At 46.6% G+C, this 19144-nt stretch overlaps 1 protein-coding gene across 1 annotated transcript in view; it reads right to left on the bottom strand.

Annotated features, from left to right (window-relative positions):
• Positions 1-1011: 1011 nt before the first annotated feature.
• Positions 1012-19144, bottom strand: part of RFTN1 (raftlin, lipid raft linker 1) — a 200501-nt gene continuing 182368 nt past the window's right edge. Inside the window, exons 8-10 of the mRNA XM_079116481.1 lie at positions 11648-11751; positions 10568-10649; positions 1012-2380 (exon numbers count right to left, since the gene is read on the bottom strand). Coding sequence (XP_078972607.1) covers positions 1979-2380; positions 10568-10649; positions 11648-11751 — 588 coding nt within the window. The 3' untranslated portion in view covers positions 1012-1978. The remainder of the gene's footprint in view (positions 2381-10567; positions 10650-11647; positions 11752-19144) is intronic.

Genomic DNA, 19144 nt, shown 5'->3' with positions numbered 1-19144 from the left:
AAAAAAAAAAAATCCCCATGGCCAGGCCACCGCCCAGACCATTCATTCACAGACTCTGGGAGTAGGCCCTGGGCATCAGTGTTTTTTAAAGCACCCCCAGGGATTCAAGATGCAGCTAACTTGAGAACCTCCACTGTGGACTGATGTTTTGCCAGAATCAGTAGGAGTACAGAGAAGGGAGGAAAAAACAAGACCTTCTGGAATTATTTGTTAGCCTGACACTAGGGCAAACTCTAAGGAATTCAAATTAGCTACAATCACCTTTAATTCCTGCCCAAGCAAATACAGTCAACATAAATGTCACTTAATAATTGAGAAATGCACCCAAAGCTGAGTGAGATAAGGTCCTCCAGCCTGGGATTGTATAAAGTTTCTAGAGTGGTTTTCATCCAGCCTCTTAGAACTAAAATTTGTGCCAAGAGAGATTTGTATTAAAGTGCTGAATAGAAATTAACAGGGCAACTGTGGAAAATGTCATTTTAAAAACTAGGTATCTTTTTAAGAAAAAAAAAAATCTAAAACTAGGTGTCTTTAAATTTGAGTCTTCAACCTTTAAGCTCTGAGAGTTGAGTGGGGGTTTGTCAAGAGGGAACCACTGAATAATACAGCTGTATACAGGTTCTCAATTTTGCTTTATAAACATGTTACAGATGGGTTTTGTTTTAATAAACTTGCAAATGGAAAAGACTTGCTTCATTAACTAATTTACTTCAAAGTGTGGGAGCATGCTTAGAAACTGAAGTGGGGTTTTTGGTTTATTTAGGAAGGTATTTGTCTCCACCCCCCACACCCTTTACTCACCTGGTGGCATCTAAATGTCATTTTCCATCTTTCTACGGACGATGAGAAAGCACAGCATGCCCAGCTGCTCTGCAGTGTTCCATGGGAGCTTTGTTCTCTTCCCACAAATCATCAAGCTGCCAGGAGTCAGAAACTTGTAAAACATGAATAAGGGAATCCTTTGGACATTAGGCCAGGACTTTTGTCACACGATAAATACTCACAAGGCACTAAACTCAGATGATTTATTGCTTTAAGTAACTAAACAAGAAAGAGAAGAAACAGGCTGTTGTTTCAATCAAGACAATTGGCATTCTCTCTCCAAGGTTTGCCAGATGCGTCTACTTAAAGCCTTAACAATACTTTCTGAACAATATAAACACATGAGACACAGCATACATGGGTAACAACTTGGCCAATGATACACTGATTAAAATAGCACATAACGAGGGCACCCAACCAGCCTGGATGCCCCGAAGTGACAGAAGTAACATGTATTCATAGGATGTGCTGAATACAAAACCTTTCAATTCTTTTTTTGGCATTAATACTAACACAGAACACTTTTAAACATTCTGCAAGAGTAGGTGCACAAAGAATCACCTTTTCATTTCCCAATTCCCAGTGTCTATCACTGTTTTGAGAAAGCCAGGAGGCTGGGCACCTCCCCTCCCCACTGTTGTCACTTTTTTTGCCAAAGCAGCAGGGTCTAGCTGGAGAAGAGAGCCCACAGGACTCTAGGAGGTGGTTAAAAGTCACCAGGCAACTGCTGCACAAAGCAGCAGGGGGTAGACACTGCCCTGGCAGGGTGGGAGGGGAGCAACAGTCTTGATTTGGAGCCAGGGATATCCATGGATATGACCCAAATGCGCCCTGGTGGTCCTGTGGGGTGGTATAGGCACTGGATGGTCCAGACCCTCCCTCAGGAGGAGTGGTGGAGTCAGGGCTGGGCCGCCAACCCTGAGGTCTAAAGGAAGTCACCTGACCTAGAATCCTAACACAGGGTCATTACACCACCTTCCTATCAGATGTGCAGAAACCAACACTGTCAGAGACCGGCCCTGGGAGGGCCCAGGTGAGCTCACAAGGAGAGGTCAAGCCAAGCCAAAGGGTAACACACAACACTGGGCAAACCAGCTGCTGGCAAGGTGCCTCGGGTTTGCCAGCTCATCTAGCTTCAGCGCAGAGTGCCCGAGCCTCAGTTTTCTTCTGCTGGAGCAGGCTCTCCAACAACTTCCTCCGCACCCCCATTCCCAGCATCCTCTCCAGGATGGGAGTGCCCGGGGGCCACCGGAGCCCTACTGAAGCTGGCAGGACCATTCTGCACAGCCCCACACTCCACAGGCCCCCCACCCAGAAGGCCGGCAGGGGCCATCTCTTCTTCCCTGACGTCTTGCACAGGGACCTTCATCTCCTCGGAGGCCCCATCCTCTTGTTGCCTACCCAGCACACAGTTTCCCACATCTCCATCTTTGGGGAACTGGTCTTCTAAATTCTTCTCATTTTCTTCTGCTAGTCGTTTGTCTCTGGCACTGAGTTTACCTTTGGATTTTCTCATTTGCCTGGTGTGCATGTCTTCTCGGGAAAATCGCCACTGAAACTAAAGATCAGAGAATGGGGATAAATACACAGCCTGTGACCCCAGCTTCATGCTCACATCACACGAGCCTGACAAAATTGCCAGGATTCCTGCGTCAGCACCAACCCCCAGTCAGCCCACCCCTGTCCTGCCCACCCTCAGTCTGCTCCATGCTGAGGGGGCAATGGGGTGCCTGACGGTGATGCACCCCTTACCAAAGTGGAGAAAGGGATCCTGAAACCCTGTCATTTGGAGCACCAGGAATGGCAGTTACTGGGGCCATTTTTGCAGCTGCTCATTTCCATTCTGACCTTACTATGGGTTACTAAGCACTGGGCCTGCATTCTCCCCCCAGCACAGGACATGGGGCAGATGCTGTTCCGTGTCACCCAGAGCCTTCTGCAGGACTGACAGATCCCTTCCTCAGTTGTAGGGACTGCTGCCAGCCCTCAGACCATCTTACAAAAGGTCCTTCCCCGGCACCATGGTGACCTACAACCAACAGCTAGTCCAGGTGGGGCATCCTAAGGGCATGCCCTCCAAAAACTTCCTCCACCAAACTCTTATCTAGCAGGCTGCTTCCCAGGAAGCCCAACTCACAACCAAGCATTTCCCCATGTGACAAGGACTCAACAGAGGTTCAGAGTCCCAAGGTCACAGTACCAATAATAGACCTGAGCAAGAACCCTGGTCTCATCAAAGCTCTAGAGAAAGACTGCCCAGAAAAGAAGGCCCAGTCACGCCACTCCCTGGCCAGATTGCTCAGCCTGTTTTCTCATCTCAGTGACCTACAGGATACACAGGGATTTTGGTTTTAAGGTCCCACCATGGTCACTTCCTTCCGCTTCAGCTGTACCACACTGGTTACACCAAATATGTACTTAAATCTTAAGACACTGTGCAAGAAAAAGGGAGCCTTTAGTTCCTACAGTGTCTCACATGGCTGGAGAAGGGGGCCCAGGAATGCAATTGCGCCTTCAGTGGGAAACTTTTTCCAAGCACTCACTTTTGAGTGCTTTGCTATGAAAAACCAAACGTGATATGTAAATTTTTAAAAACCAGCCCATCTTTGCAGAGTTTCCCATGGCAGAGATCTATTTCCTTAAATAAAACATTTGCCTAAACACTCACAGGGTTTTGAGATTTAGTGTATCGTGGGATTCGCTGGATTTTATACCTTTGGACAAAACTGGTAAATTTTGAATATTTCATTGACATAGAGAAAAAGGAGTGAAATACATGTTAAGGTCAGGATCTGACATGTATCCTGTCCTCCCCACCCCACCCCCCAAAATCCCCAAACAAGTTCACTTTACAGTGTTGGGTGGGTTTCACCTTTGGTTGCTCATTTCTTGGGACATTTACACTGTGGCTACAGACTTTCCTTTGGGGACAATTGGAACTTCTTCCACACAAGCTACCTGTTTCCCATGGTAGGACCACTCCACAGGCTAAGGCATCTTAGACCCCACTCAGCTTGTAGATGTGCTCACATCAGCCAAGACTGCCCAGCAGGCATCTGGAGGTGACACAGCGCACCAGAGGACCCCGATTTCAGACCCGAGTGTGGCTGCTGCTGCCTGCCACACCCACCCTCCAGAGTTCTTGGGCACCGAGTTACCACAGTTCCTAACAGCTGCCTTGTGATATGCAGCTGCCATTGCACTTTGATTCCGGCCCAAACAGAAGAGCCCTTTTAAAAAGTGGATATTCCCAAGAAGTCAGAACCTCTTCACATTTTACATATTTTTAGAGAGAGGCCAGTTAAGCCTGCCTATATATAAATAATCCTCAGAGAAGGAGGTCAGCTATTGGGGAAGTCAGAGGAAATTTTGTTTCTACCATAATTTGGTGTGATTGTTTTGGCTAAGAGGCCCTTCATGCTAAAATGTCAAAGTGCTGTAGTGTGGCAGCTAAGCCCCGAGTTCAGATGCATTCAGGTATCTGTTAGCTGTCAGTCTTTGGGCAAGTGGTTACCCTCCGACCCTCTTCATGTCTAAAACAGTTCCTATCTCTGAAATAGTTGTCTCTGTGCCAGGGCCCGTCCACACCATCAATGATGTGAACAGCACCCTCTGCAGTTGTGCGGTGTACTGCTGAGAGCAGTTCTACCACCGGCCAGAACTTCCGTCCTTGAGACTTGTCAGTTTCTAACATGAGCCCAGATATCCTCTCAGGGGCTGCTCTGGCCAAATACACAGAACTCCCACGTCCCCTCTGGATGCCTGGCCACATCGTTTCCTGTTCACATTTTGTTGATCTCATACAGTCCGAGAGAAGTGCACAGGCTGTGGGAAGGCCCATGGCAAGCACACTGGTCACTTTCTCCATGACTCTTCCTGGATTGTTGGGCAGAAAAAGATTCGGAACTATCCGTGCTGAGCTTCGTGGGAACTATTTTGCCATTTTCTATCCTTCAACGTCATGACAGAAGAATCTACCAAGCCAGATGCCTTCTAGGACTACACTCTTTTCTGTGCCCCCAGATGGATTTGTGGGTGACCTCATGACTCCCTGGCTGCCCGTCCCACAACAGCTGTCATGGATGCTACAGACAGATTCCCAGGAAGCTCTGACCCTGGCCTTCCCTTTCCTCTGCCTCCCCTTTGCAGGGGGAGGCTCTCAGGAAGAGGCAGTGGCCCAAACTCAGGAGCTGCATAATCTGGAAGCTGAACTTAGATAAGAGTCACGAAAACAGACTGCCTTAGAATACCTGCTGAGGAAGGAACAGGAACACATGCAACAGCCACTGTGTCACTCTGGATCAGGGGTTCTCATTTCCCTGAATCCCAAAGCAAGACCCTCATTCAGCATGAATAGTGCTATTTTAAAGATGATCACAGAGATTCAGAAGTAAGCAACTTGCTCCAAATCACACAGCTGGAAAATAGTGCTGCTGGAATTCAAACTCTGATTTTCCCAGCTCCACCCTTCTAGCCTTTCTTTCTTGGCTACAGGCTTGAGTCTCTTGCTTCAAAAGGAAGTGAGGAGAGGAATTGACAGGAGAGGCCACACCCTTGGAATACTTAGCCCAAAGCCTGTCTCAGCCTTAAGGCTTTACAAGGACAAGATGTATCTGCTAGGTCAGGTGCTTGGCTCATTAGGCTGAGTAATGAGCTAATCAGAGTCCAGACTCAACTGCCATTAAAAATACTTCATTTCTGCTTATTACAAACAAATATCTACACTGAAGTCTCCTTGACAGGCACTTTTTGTTTTTGTTTTTGTTTTTTAAACTGGCAATTAGACTCAGGGCGCTTAACCACTGAGCTACATCCCCAGCTCCATTTTGTATTTTATTTAGAGACAGGGTCTCACTGAGTTGCTTACAGCCTCACTAAGTTGCTGAGGCTGGCTTTGAACTCGCAATCCTCCTGCCTCAGCCTTCTGAGCCACTGGGATTACAGGTGTGTGCCACTGTGCCCAGCAATAAGCACATTTTTAAAAAACCAAGCATGATAAAATTGGAATGGAGGTCCACAGTTTATTCTGAAAAAGGGGCCAAATTAGTCACTAAGATTCCTGGCCCTTTGCCCTCAGCAGATACCAGGATCACTGGAGGGATCCTTAAAACAGCTACCCACCCTCCCATAGGGTCTGCCCCAGTGTGCCTGGGAAGGGAAGGCAGACTCTAATCTGACAAACTCCAGGGTGATGCTGATACTGCTGGTCTATGGACCACATTTTGAAAACCACTTAACTAAGAAAAAACACCTGGGCAGGTTTTTTTTCTAGTATCTAAGGAAAAAAATATCTCCCCAGCCTCCCTCTGCCATCAGGGAACAGCTTCCTCCGTTTCCCTCCCTTCCACCTTCTGCCCATCTCCTTCACCATGAAGGCCTAGCTCTTTGTCCTGTAAGCAGAGGACAGTCACAGTCTTGAAAAAGCAACAAAAACTTCAAGACCCAAGGCTCAAAAAGGAAACACCTCAGAAAGCAAAGGAGAAGCCAGAGGCACGCACTCTTCTTTGGCCCACCTCAGACAGTGTGTTCTGCTTTCTGAGAAGAACCAGGCAAAGTCTGAGCTCAGCTACCAACAGCCTTCCAGAACCAGAGCATGTGCAGCACCTGGGTATGCCACCCAATCCAGCTGGCCACCCAACTCAGAACTAAGAGGAAGAAAACCCTTCGCCTTGCAGTAGTGTGTGTCGGGAGTTCAGCGGGGGCTAATGCATTTAAATTGCATGATTTAATAAGTCATCTACCATGTGTCCACTTCAAGCAGTTTAGCTGCAAGGAAGACTTCTGCCTAATAGAAATCACCTATTCCCTTTGAAGGAGTTTAGCAGTTGCTTTGGAAAAAAAAAAAAAAATCACACATACACAGAGGTTTCTTTCAAATGCTGAAAAGTCTTGGAGAATTTCATCCACGTTGCTCATTAAAAGCGGACTGGATGTGCCACGTTGTTGATGTGCCCATCTTGTGGTTTCTTTCAAAGTTTCAATGCTAGATTGTAGCATTGTTCTGGGCTCAGAATTGTGATTACTTATTCATCAATTCAACAGATATGTGTTGAGCTCCAACCAAAATCCAGGGACTGGGTGAACAGTTACAGAGGGAAAAGTCCTTGCTGTCCTGGAATGAACGTCTGACTCCCAGGAGAGGGTACATCAATGAGCACAAATCATGAGACACCCACCGAAGAGCTCTGTAGGGAGGTTCTTCCCCATTGTGCTGTGAAGAAGCCTGGCTTGGCCTCGAAGGAGAGAAGTGTCCAAGGAAAAGGGTGCCCGAGGGGAGAGGAAATGGGAAAGTATATCCTAGGCGAGGGAACGGCCAAAGCAAGGCCCTGTGGCCAAGGGGAGCAGAGGAATATGGACGCTGGAATGCAGAGTAGGGGGCTGGCTGAAGTAAGAGGGGGCCAGATCACACTGGACCTTGTGGGCCACAGTATCGATTTCCATCTTTAAAAATAACACCAAGTTTTTTGGATGAATGGATAAAAAAAATATGGTACATATGCACAATGGACTACTACTCAGCCAGAAAGAATAATGAAATTATGGCAATTGCAGGTAATTGGATGGAACTGGAGACTTAAGCTAAGTGAAATAAGCCAATCCCAAAAAACCAAAGGCTGAATATTCTCTCTGACATGTGATGCTGGCACACAATGGGGAGTGGGGAGAACAGTTCATGGGTTTAGATAAAGGCAAATGAAGGGAAGGGTGGGGAACGGGAATAGGAAAGAGTAGAATGAATCAGACCTGACTCTCCTGTGTTCATATGTGAATACACAACCAGTGACACTCCACATCCTGTACAACCACAGGAATGGAATCCTAATCAGAAAAGTCACACTCCATGTATGTGTAATGTGTCAAAACACACTGTCATGTATATCTAAAAAGAACAAATAAAAAATGGGTCAAAAAGAATAATACCAAGTTTTAGAAGTATCCTAAGGAGTGGGGTGATGAGATTCATTTCACTTTTTAAAAGATCACTTTGGCTGAATAGAGTACAGGCCTGTTACTCGTTGAGGCAAATGATGGGAAAGAGACATGGAGGGATTCAAGAGTTTCTAGGGCCTAAAGCTGATAGATCTTAAGTGTAGGCTAAATATAGAGGGAAGGAGAGGGTAAGTCAGGGAGGACCCCTGGGGGACGGGTGCTGTTCCTCTAGATGGAGCCAGGTGGGCCAGGTATGGAAGGGCAAAGTCCTGTGCATGCTCTTGGGTGGAGCAAGGGACAGGAGGGATGGAAAGTCCTGTGCAAAGCAAAGACTGAAAGTACAGGTGTAAGAGCCATCGACGCTGAGGTCCTGAGCAAAGCCCTGGGGATGGACGATTTTCCGGGAAGACTCTTGTTAGAGGAGGGGAGAGAATCCCAAGGAACTTGAGTATCAGAACATGGTGGGACAGAACCAAGAGAAAACAATGTGGCCCACAGTGTCAGAGATGTGGGTGCCATTATGAGGACTATATGGCATCACCAGGGGATACGGACCAAGGGGGCTGAGGCATGAAATGATGGGGACAAAGAGATATGCTGAGGGCAGAGGAGGCATTCAAGATGTTTGGTGGCATATCCCCTCTCTCTGGGACTCTACCAGTGAGGTGACTTGGAGGGTTTCACAAGAGCACAAGTGTTTGACACTAGCCACCTCCAATCTTGAAATGACACAGCAAATACACAGGCACATCAAAAGAGAAAGCAGTTTACCTACATTTATAGCACTGATTAGGGCTGGAAGTTCTTACTACATTGGGGGTCTTGGGGGAAGACTCCCATCTTCTTCAGTTTTCCCCCCCAAAAAAGTCCATCCTACCTTCTTGGCGATTGAACTCTCTGTAGCTCTACCACACTGAGCTACATCCTCAGCCCTTTTTATTTCTTTATTTATTTTTTAATTTTGAGACAGGGTCTCACTAAGTTACCAAGGCTGGCCTCTAACTTTCAATTCTCCTGCCTCTGCCTCCTGAGTCAGCGGGATTACAGGTGTGTGTCACCACACCCAGCCTGACTTATGGCCACTGACTTGTCTCTGCCCCGCCAGGGCCTTCCTACCAAAGTCAGATTGCACCACAGCAGACACCTGGCAAGGAAAGACAGCACTGTCTCCTTAAGGGCCAAAGCCGGATTCCTTCCAACGTCTGGCAGGAGACCTCATGTGTGCTGCTTGTTGAATGTCACTTTCTGTGAATAATGCCGTCCCGTGAGCCTGTGGCAGAGCAGCACTGACAGCGGGCCGTGGCCATTCATCTTCCAGCCTGAAGCTGACTGCTCCTGGTGGTTAATAGTGGATCAGCGGCTGCCTGCTGGTCCACTACTGCTGTCACCTGTCACATTACCATCCCGGAGCCTGGAGAGAGCCCTTCCTCTGCACTCCAGCCCATCTGGCTTCAGGTCCCCACTGCCTTGGCATTCCTTCTGTGAGTGGGCACCCCCTGGATTTGTTGGCTAGTGAAGGGCTACTCCAATCTGTTCTCTGGCTGGATGTTCCTGCCTGGGCCTCTGTGTCCAGAAAACACAAGGAACCAACCAAGAGTGTGGAACGCGGGGATGGCGCATCCGTGAAGAGGTGAGCAGTTCGGGCAGGTTCTGCCCAGAGTGTGGCCTTAGCCACCAGAGTGGAGTGAAGTGGCTCCAGGGGACATCTAACGAGCTTTGGTGGATTCGTTCAAGTTCCTGGACTCTTCCTGAGCAACCAGTGACAAGCCCACAGTGTTAGACAACTTTCACAAAATACCTGAGAAAAACCAACTTAAAAGGAGGGAATGATTTATTTTGGCTCATGGTTTCAAAGGCGGGTTCAGTATGTGGTCGGTTGGCACCATTGCTTTTGAGCCTGTGGTAAGGCAGCATGTCATCAGGTAGAGGAGCTGCTCACATTTTGGTGTCCAGGAAGCAGAGAGAGAAAGGGGCCAGGTCCCTGTAGCCCCGTCAAGGGCATGCTCTGATGGCCTAACTTCCTCCCACTAGGCTCCACCTCCTACAGTTTCCACCACCTTCCAATAGCTCCATCAGCTGGAACCAAGCCTTCCACACATGAGCTGCTGGTGGATATTGAACACTCAGGTAAAGGCTGCAAAGCATGGGAGTGTGAAGCCTCAGAGTCGAATGGGAGGACTTGAACTCAACTTAAGGAAACAGCCTCTTGGTACAACGTACCCAGGACCATTCATGAGCAGTCTAGCAAGGGGGAAAACACCCTGGGAATCCCTGACCATCACCTGGCCCAGGACTTGCTGCCACATTCTATGGCTAGCCTCCATCTGCCTCACCGGCTGTTACTGTGACCATCCATCCTTGACAGGTCAGAGCCTGTCAAGAAGGGACTCTAACAGGGTCTTTCTGCCAAGACCAGCAAACATTTATGTCCCGAGGGATCAAATGGGCAAGCCAGAGCGCCAACCAGCTTGTCTTGGGATTACAATACAGGGAAGCCAGCTATGAGCTCAAGTTGTCCACGGTCAGACTGCAGCTGATGCTGTGCCCCTGATTTTGGCCTTATGAGACAATCTGGCATCTGGGGGGTGTCTAGAAGAGCCTGTGTCCTCCCTCCCAGCCCGGCCTGCAGGAGGCTGGCAGAGTAGCCCTCTGGCTCCCTCGACAGCCCCATTTTAGCAGCCTCAGGTTTGACTCGGTTTGCCAAGGACCTCAGGTGTTCCCTGGGCTCCGATAGCCCTTGGAATTTGGAGCAGGCTCCCCACCCGGCTGCTGTGGAAAATGCACTGGAAGATGAAGCCCTGCTGGGGTTCCTTACCTTTGACTCCTTCTTCTTGATTTTCTGAGGTAGACACGGTCTCTGGAGAAAGACAATCTGCTTGGTGGAAACGCTCCCTTCCCTGCAACACAGCGAGCTGAGACTGAGTCATGCTACACCTGGAGGAACCCCAAACCCAGCCCGGTGCTACAGTCCCTAACTTCACAACAGTGAACATCATCTGGCTGCACGTCTGCATCGCATGCCTGAGCCTGTGGTGTCCAGGTCCTCTGCCCACCTGTCATGGTGGGAGAGGCCACCACAGGAAAGGCACCACCAGAAGGTGAGAGGTGAAGAGGTGGCTCCACTCCACTCACCCACCCCCCAGGCTGGGGGCTATCTCAGATGACCTGCAAAAGCATTCTGGGTATCCCTGAAAAACAGGCTCCCTAGCTGGAAACTCCTTTCCCTTGACGTGAAGGAGCAGCCGGCATCTTGGTCTAATGGGGACACACTGGCTGCTTCAGTGAGTCTCAGAGGCAGGTCCTCTCCCAGGTCTGTCTTTGGTAATTATGGCAGGGATGGGGGTATAGAGAAGGACCTGCGTGATGAGCTCGGTTCTCCAGCTGTGACAGGACAGCTGGCAGAGGTATGGCCAACGTGAGCTCAGCCACAGTGTGGCTCCTGCAGACACGCAATGCCAGGTGGGCAGCACCATGGCACCTGCTAATCAGCTCTGACCCACATGAACAGAACTGGCAAGGGTGGCTCGTCCCTGTGATATGGGAAGGCAGGCCCCACAGAGCTAAAGATGACAAATAGTGTAAAGGACAGCATCATTTTCTCTTGCCTCCACCCTTCTGGTTACTTTGTAAAATCTCTACCTTGCAAACATTTGGCCCAGATGGCTAATCTTAGTCCCCTGGGGCAGGACAGATTCACAGTGCAGAAAGGGGGAAGAGGAGCTCTGTGTGATGGTGGAGAAGGCCAGATTCTGGCTCTGCGCCTCCCAGCTGGAGGGCTTAGGCACCAGCCTTGTGGGCTAGTCGCAGGATTCAGTCATCCACGTGGAGTGCTTGTTAGGAACAGTGCCTAGCACAGAGTAACTGTTCGATAGTAACAAAACCCGGTCACTGTTACCTGGTAGTCTTGACGACGGGAGTTGGTAGCACACAGGTGAGCTGCCAGCCGTAGGCTGCCAGTGAGTTCAGCAGGGGCACGTAATCAGTCTGAATCTCCACACCCTGGGGGAGAAAGGCCACCATTAGCATCGCTGCTGCCTTGAGCCACCTCCAAGCCACACAGGACACTGTTCCATCTCCCAGCCCAACAAAGCCAAGAGGAGGTCTGATGTGTGCCCAAGAGTTAGATTTTGGAGCCAAACTGCCAACATGGGATTTCTCTGACACAGTCTGTGTAGTTGGCAAGGAACTAGAGCCCAAAAGATTAGTCCATTAATTTTGTTTTATTCTTGTCTGGACAAATAGCCTTCTGTGAGTTGCACTGAAGAAACACAATCACCTTGCCTCAAAGACACATCCAGCTCCTATGATAACACACACTGCTCCGGATGATTTCAGAGTGTCGAGGGGCATTAAATTGCATTTGACAAATGATGGAGTCGTTTGCATCCAGTCATGGCATGGCACGCACACCTGTGCACACGCAGAAACAGCTTTACCTGTGCTACCCACCCTGCCATCCAGAGAGTGGTGAATGCTGCCCGTGCTTTATTTCAAATTAGGAACCAGGGGACTAACACTGATATTTCAATTTTAAAATGCAGCCCTGCTCACACAGGGAGACGGCCCCAAGGTCAGGCCAGCATACCAGCTAGGCTCCTCAGCAAACCTGAGAAGACACCCGGGACTTCTGTCTCTTGCTTCTTGTCATTGGCCTCAGAAACTGTTGAATATGCTTCCAGATTCCCTGTGTCCCACAGGTCCCCACAACTCATTGTCTAGTGTTTCAGAGATGCAGTGGTGGCACAGGTGAAAGACAGCACAGCCCTGCCCCAGGAGGTCACAGTGCAAACAGAACAGTCACCAAAGTACAGAATGGTCTGCTGCCAGGCCCATAGACTTCAAAACGTCAGCAAAAGGGAAGATCCAGGCCACGGTCAAAGCAGGCTTTCAGGAACATGCACAAATTATAAGACGAGGCTGGGCCCCAAGCTCCGGGCAGAGTGGGCTTCGCTTGGAGGCTTCCGTGTGCTGTAGCCTGGAGCTCTGTGCTGGCGAGGGGAGTGGCCCTGGTGAGGCTGCCTGCTAGTGGCCATGGGGGAACAAAATCAGCTCATCTGGCTGCCCTGCACTTGGGAGCCAGAAGGAGATGAGAGAACAATCTGCCGGCCTCTTCAGATGGCGTTTAAAGTTTCTCTAACTGGGCACCAGTCCCACCGTGCCTACACCAACTCAACCGAGCCCCTTGCAACTAACGTATTCTTTGGGAGACTCAGTTTTCTCAAATGTGTACAGTAAGTATGGGCCTAGGCAGTGGCTTTCGATGCCTGATCCTGAAGCAGGCAGCATGGGCCTTACCTGGAACTTAGGAGAAATAGATTCTCCAGACCCACTCAATCAGAAACTCCAGGAGTGGGCCCCGGAAACAGTATTTTAAAAAGCTCCTCTCAGTAGTTCCTTTACAGCTAAGCATGAAGCTCCTGCCTCGATAATCTCTTAGGTTCCTTTGAGCAGTGGGGGAAAAAAAAGTCTAATTCTCCAGCCAGAATCTATCAGCTGTCACTCCCAATCTAAGCATTCCCATTATTCTCCATGTAAGGAAGAAAAAATAGATGGACTTTTAAAGGATCAGCTATCTCTGAGAAATGCTGCTGGGGCAGAGAGTGGAGCTGGGAGGGGAGTCGGGAAGAGAGGAGAGAACCATGTGATCCCTTTACGGGAGGGTGCAGCAGGGGATGCCACTGGGCCCCTCCCCAAGCCCCAGTCACAGGAGATGGCCCAGCACTTAGCCAGCGGGCTCCTTTCTGCAGGCCCCCTGGGTACACAGGCACCCTCCCTTCCAGCCCAGCACCCTCAGCCAGTATCCCTCCTGCCAGGCTGGAGGAAGAGCCCCGTGGCTATCGTGGCCAGAGATCCCCTGCCCCCACGCCTGCACTCCCGGTCTCAAGAGAGAAAGGGGAGAAATTTGTAAATCCACATTCTACAGCTCTGCGAGGTTATGATTACTTGGGCCTATCAAGAATAACCTTCCCACTTTATCAAGCACTGTGACAAACCCGCCACAATCAGACAGTAGCCATAGCAACCAGGACAAGCTTTGGCGCCTCACAAAGCCCTGAGTGGCAGAATGGAGTCCTTTTATTGGTGGCTGTACCCTGGCCGGGTTTTCTCTGCGTGAGCCCAGAGCTGCAAGACAATGAAGGACCCCTGCAGCAGCCTGACCCACCGGGGTGGCTTCTATTTTGCTTCCATTTTATTTCATTTTGTCACTACCTTAAAGAGAAAAACAGCAGGATTTCACCCAAACAGGGTGGGAGATGTCAGCCAGAGGGTGTGGAATCATAAAAAGACCAAAAGGAAAAGGGAAAACACAACCAAACATTACTGGTCCTTGGGAGGGTTCAATCCCAAGTGTTAATTCCTGGTCATCAATCACGTGGCGAGTTGATGAGTGAAATCCAAATGGTAGGATGAGGTGTGATGCTCTGCCAGGCTCTCCCACTCCGACTATTTGGGCCGTCTCCATTTAATTAACGTTCAGTGTGGCTTTCCGTAAGCATCTATCAAAGGCAGTTTGCATATTATCAATGCAGGAAGAAGACAGCACTTCTAAAACACGAGACCAGCCCCACGCAGAAGACACTTTTAAGTCCATTAGCCAAGAAAGGTGGTAGGAAACGGATCTGGATGGAAGGCTCACTTTGATCTGCTTTTTTGTGACACTCTAGTGAGGAGAGAAGAAAGCAGTAACCGGCACTCTAAAGCCAGCCTGCTTATCAAACGAAAAGACATTTCTTTCTGTGAGTCAGAGCAAAAATTTTAATTAACTCTCCACTCTCTTGTGGTGGATACGTAATCTCCCATCACACCTGGAGTGTTAAAAAAAAAAAAAAAAAAAAAGTGGAGCATGTCCTGTGGTTTTTCAACTTGTATAAAAGGAATTAATTTGTATTTATGGCTCTTTTCCCCCTTTGTTCCCTGTAATTTCTCCAGTGGTTGCAAATCAGCTAAGAAAACAGACATCCAACACAACCTTCCCTTAACCCTGCAAAAATGTGGCAACAGATCATAGAGTTCACTAAGAAATGCATTTGTCTTTCAATAATTTTTAAAGATCCTCTGTGCCAGCAAAGAATGAGGAACTCACATATTGGTCCAGTGAGAAAGTTCAGACCCTGAATACGATTTGCTCCTGCTTTTTTCCCATGTTTCGATTTGTAGAAACAATCTGGGAGAAACACAGTCTGAAAGAAAATATTTTGCCCTTTACACATGACAACAAATACATGATTGCAGATGAAGAGAGGAATTCAATTTCACTATTGAAAGGTGCTGGGAACCAAGTCCTGCACAGTTTCCATACCTGAACAGTGACTAGGGACAGTTTACTTCTGTTCCTCAAATCCACAGGACTGAGTGAGCCTTTACCTTTCACCAGGAGGGCATGTGAAGTCAGAGTCCTGCATAAGCACTTCTATATCTTTTGTAATTACTACCAAAATACAAATGCCCCAAACTCTGTCAGGGTATGTTTATTTGCTGGTATCATACTTACCAGTTTTAGGTATCTTCTGATTTTCTATTATGGAAAATAAAGGTTTAATGCTCCCATACACATTTCTCACATCTGAGTGTCCCAAAATGGTTATAATCTTGATTAAATCAAACATCAGCGTTTATATTATTACAACTTTGTAAATATGCCTCAGAGCTGGGTCAAGTAATACACTGTGACCATGCCTTCTTTTTAAAATAAAACCCTTCATTTTTCCTGGAGTTAACTATTACTTCAATTTTTTTCATCTCCCTGGTAGTACGTGAACCTACAATAAATTTGTTCTACACAATGCAGTACCTCTGTTTTATGCCTAAGTGCATTGTCCCCTATCTTTCTATTGGAGACATCATTTCTGGGAGCTCTCTGAATCGTTGCCCCAATGGTCTGGCTGCTTTCCATGCCTAGGTTCCCCATACACTGGTGTATATGGATAGTGTGTATGGTATATTGTCTTTTTTGGTCTCCTTCTCATTTTACTGAAGCACATCCTTTAGTGGCTCCCTAGCAAATAGTGTCCTGGGAGTCATTTGAATCCCTGCATTCCTTCCTCAAGATGCCTTTGTCTTTACCTTTAACTGACATTTAAAATAAGGAAGTTGGGCTTAAACCTATTTTCCATCAAGATTTTGAAAATACTGCTCCATTAATTTCTAGCTGGTGGCATTGCTATATATACACACACATATACTTATATACACACGTATATGTGTGGTGTGTTTCATTCCTAACAATTCTTGAGTATAACCTGTTATAATGCTCTGGAAATTTAAATCTTTTCATGGTATTCTAGAATTTCACAGTAGTGTGCCTTACTGCAGGTCTTTTTGACTCAAAGTGATGATCTTGCAATCTGAGTATTCTTGTTCTTTAGTTCTAAAAAGGAGATTTGTTTTTAATTAACTTTCCTCTCCTCCAATTTCTGTCTTCTCTCTGGACCTTCTACTAGTCTACATGTGGTATTAATGTATTAGTTTTATTACCGTCTCCCCTATTTTTTTATTCTGTATTTTACCTTCTTAGAAATTTCAGATTTCCTTTACTTTATCTTCCAATCTTTTTATTATGCCTTTATATTTTCTGTTGCCCTATTTTTAAGACCCAAAAGTTCTTTTCTTTTTTTATAGCATCTTATTTTTGTTTCGTGGATACATCGTTTAATTTTAAGAGGTTTCTTTTTATCCCTGCATTATCTCTACAGTTACCAGGTTGCACATGAGGGAGATGGAGAAGGAGGGACCTTAGGGAGATGGAGGAGGAGGGACCTTATGGCACCCAATTAGGTTAAGCCAATTTCCGGGATTTCAGCTCCGCAGTTCACTACTGGGGGTGCTCTCCCCTGGTAAATTTAGCCCTCTTCTCACCCAGGTGACAGCTTCCTTCACTTTGCTAGATCAGTTAGATTTCTCCACTTTCCTTCTTCTAAAACTTTCTTGAAATCACTCATCTTTTCCTTCCTCCTAATCTTTTCTTTCTTGTGAGTATCTTGATCCTCACTATAATCTTGGTAGTTAGGTTCTATGAATACTGAATCAGTGATTATTCAATTTCTTCCCCTAGAGGAAATACAGGGTTAGGTTCTTATGAGCCTCAGGTTAAACATTTTTGTTGCCTGATCAGTGCATAACCTTGTTTTCTATTGGTTTCGGCTTCAAGACACCTTATTAAGTATATATTGTTGATTCATTAACACTGAGCTCATAGTCAGCAGCATATCACTCAAGCCTGAATGCAACTGCTGTAACACCCATATTGCTCTGTGAGATACATGACAGCATTCTGTGCTTACAAACACTAGAGCACCTCAGCACTGTTCTTGGGGGAACCATTTAACAGCAAAATCACCGAAAGACAGCACAAAAATGTGAAAAGTGTGGCAGCAAGCAGACTGAGAAAAGGAGGGTTGCTCACAGCAGGAACACTGAGACAAGAGGCAGAGGAAGGCCTTGTTCCTCCTCAGCACATTGGGTAGCTCAAATCATCTGTTCTGCCCACATCTGCAAATGACCATGAAGATGCCTTGTGGATTGATTTCGGAGTTTCAAGGAAATTTCCGTGGGCTGGTGAACATGCAAACACAGAATCTGTGAATATGGGGATCACCTCTATTTTCTATTCTTAGCACTTCTTTAGTATCATTTCACTTGGATTTTTCATAATAGAAGTAGATGCCTGTGTCAAATTATCCTCATTTAACACGATTTTCTTATTTTAATGTTTAAAGGGCCCACCAGAAGCCACTTTCCTAATAACTTAAGACTCCAGAAACCAAAAAATAATTTTGATGACATAAAAATCCATCTGCATGACAATAGACAACATACACAAATTCAAAAGAGAAATGAAGAAATGGAAAAATATTTGTAGCTCATATTACAGATAAAAAGAGCTTTTAGGAATTGATAAGGAAAAAGTCCAATAATCTAAAGTTTGTCGGTTGGACAGGATTTGAAGTTAGATCAAAGAAAAGGAAAATCAACTGGTCATTAAACATGTGAAGAAAAAAGCAGAATCTCATAAGAAGAGAAATGCAAATTAAACTACCCTGAGATTGTTTTCTTGCCTATCAAATTAGCTAAAAAAAAAAAAAACCTGCAAGTTTGACAACATACTTTGTTGATAAGACTGTCGGGAAACAACAATTTTTTCACATTGCTGACAGGAGGGCAAACTAAGTCAACCCTTGTGGAGGACAATTTGACAGTATCTCTCAAAATTACAAATACATTTACCCTTAGACCTAACAATCTCACTTCTGGGAATTTATCCTACATATAAAAAAAATGAAAAATTTACAAAGTTATTCACTGGAAAACTGTGATAGCAAGATGCTGAAAAAGACCCAAATGCCCATCAGTGTTAGACTTGTTAACTACATCATGTTTTCATATGGAGGCTGGAGGAACTGGGAATTAATGGTGGCTCATGTGTTGAGCCAGGGCATATAGGACAAGGGGTGGGGTGATGAGAAGAATGGATGCTCCTCTAAACATGCTGAAGTTGAGGAACCTGTGAAGATGTCTTGGAGGCAGCTAAATGAAACAGCATGTAGGTAGACAGCATAACAGCCCCCAAAGATGTCTATACCCTAATCCCCAGAGCCTATGCATGTGTTCCCTTACATGGTAAAAACAAATTAGTACAAACACTTTGGAAATCAATATGGAGATTTCTCAGGACTAGGGGTGGAACTAGCACATGACCCAGCTATCTCATTTCTTGCTAAACTGTCAGACTACAGTGATCCCTGCACCCCAATTCAGAATAGTCAAGTTATGGAACCAGCCTAGGTGTTGGTCAACAGATGAATGGATAAAGAAAATGTGGTATATATCCACAATGGAGTTCTACTCAGCCATAAAGGTTGAGTGAAATTGTGTCATTTACTGGTAAATGGATTGAACTGAAGAACATCATTCTAAGTGAAATAAACCAGGCACAGAAAGTGAAGGGTTGAATGTTTTCTCCTATGTGGAAGCTAGAGAGAGACAAAGAATAAGAAAAGGTGGATCTCGCGGGGCAAGGTGGCACACAACTATAATCCCAGCAGCTTGGGAGGCTGAGGCAGGAGGATCACGAGTTCAAAGCCAGCCTCAGCAAAAGCAAGGCACTAAGCAACTCAGTGAGATCCCATCTCTAAATAAAATACAAAATAGGGCTGGGGATGTGGCTCAGTGGTCGAGTATACCTGGGTTCAATCCCTGGTAACCCTCGCCCCCTGCAAAAAAAAAAAAAAAAAAAAAAAAAAAAGAGTCCTGCCTATCTATGATAGAGGGAACAAAGAATCCTGACCAAGAACTTTTCAAAGAAACCATTCCAAAGATGTGAGGGGAAACAGAGCAGGTGTACTCCTTGAGGAGGAAATAAAGATCTGTTGATTTCTTAAAATCTGCCCTTCTT

Source organism: Sciurus vulgaris (genome assembly GCF_902686455.1).
Source record: "Sciurus vulgaris genome assembly, chromosome: 16".
Classification (NCBI taxonomy): Eukaryota; Metazoa; Chordata; class Mammalia; order Rodentia; family Sciuridae; genus Sciurus; species Sciurus vulgaris.
Note: the sequence above shows the minus strand (reverse complement) of the source record. Positions and strands in the feature narration are given on the sequence as shown.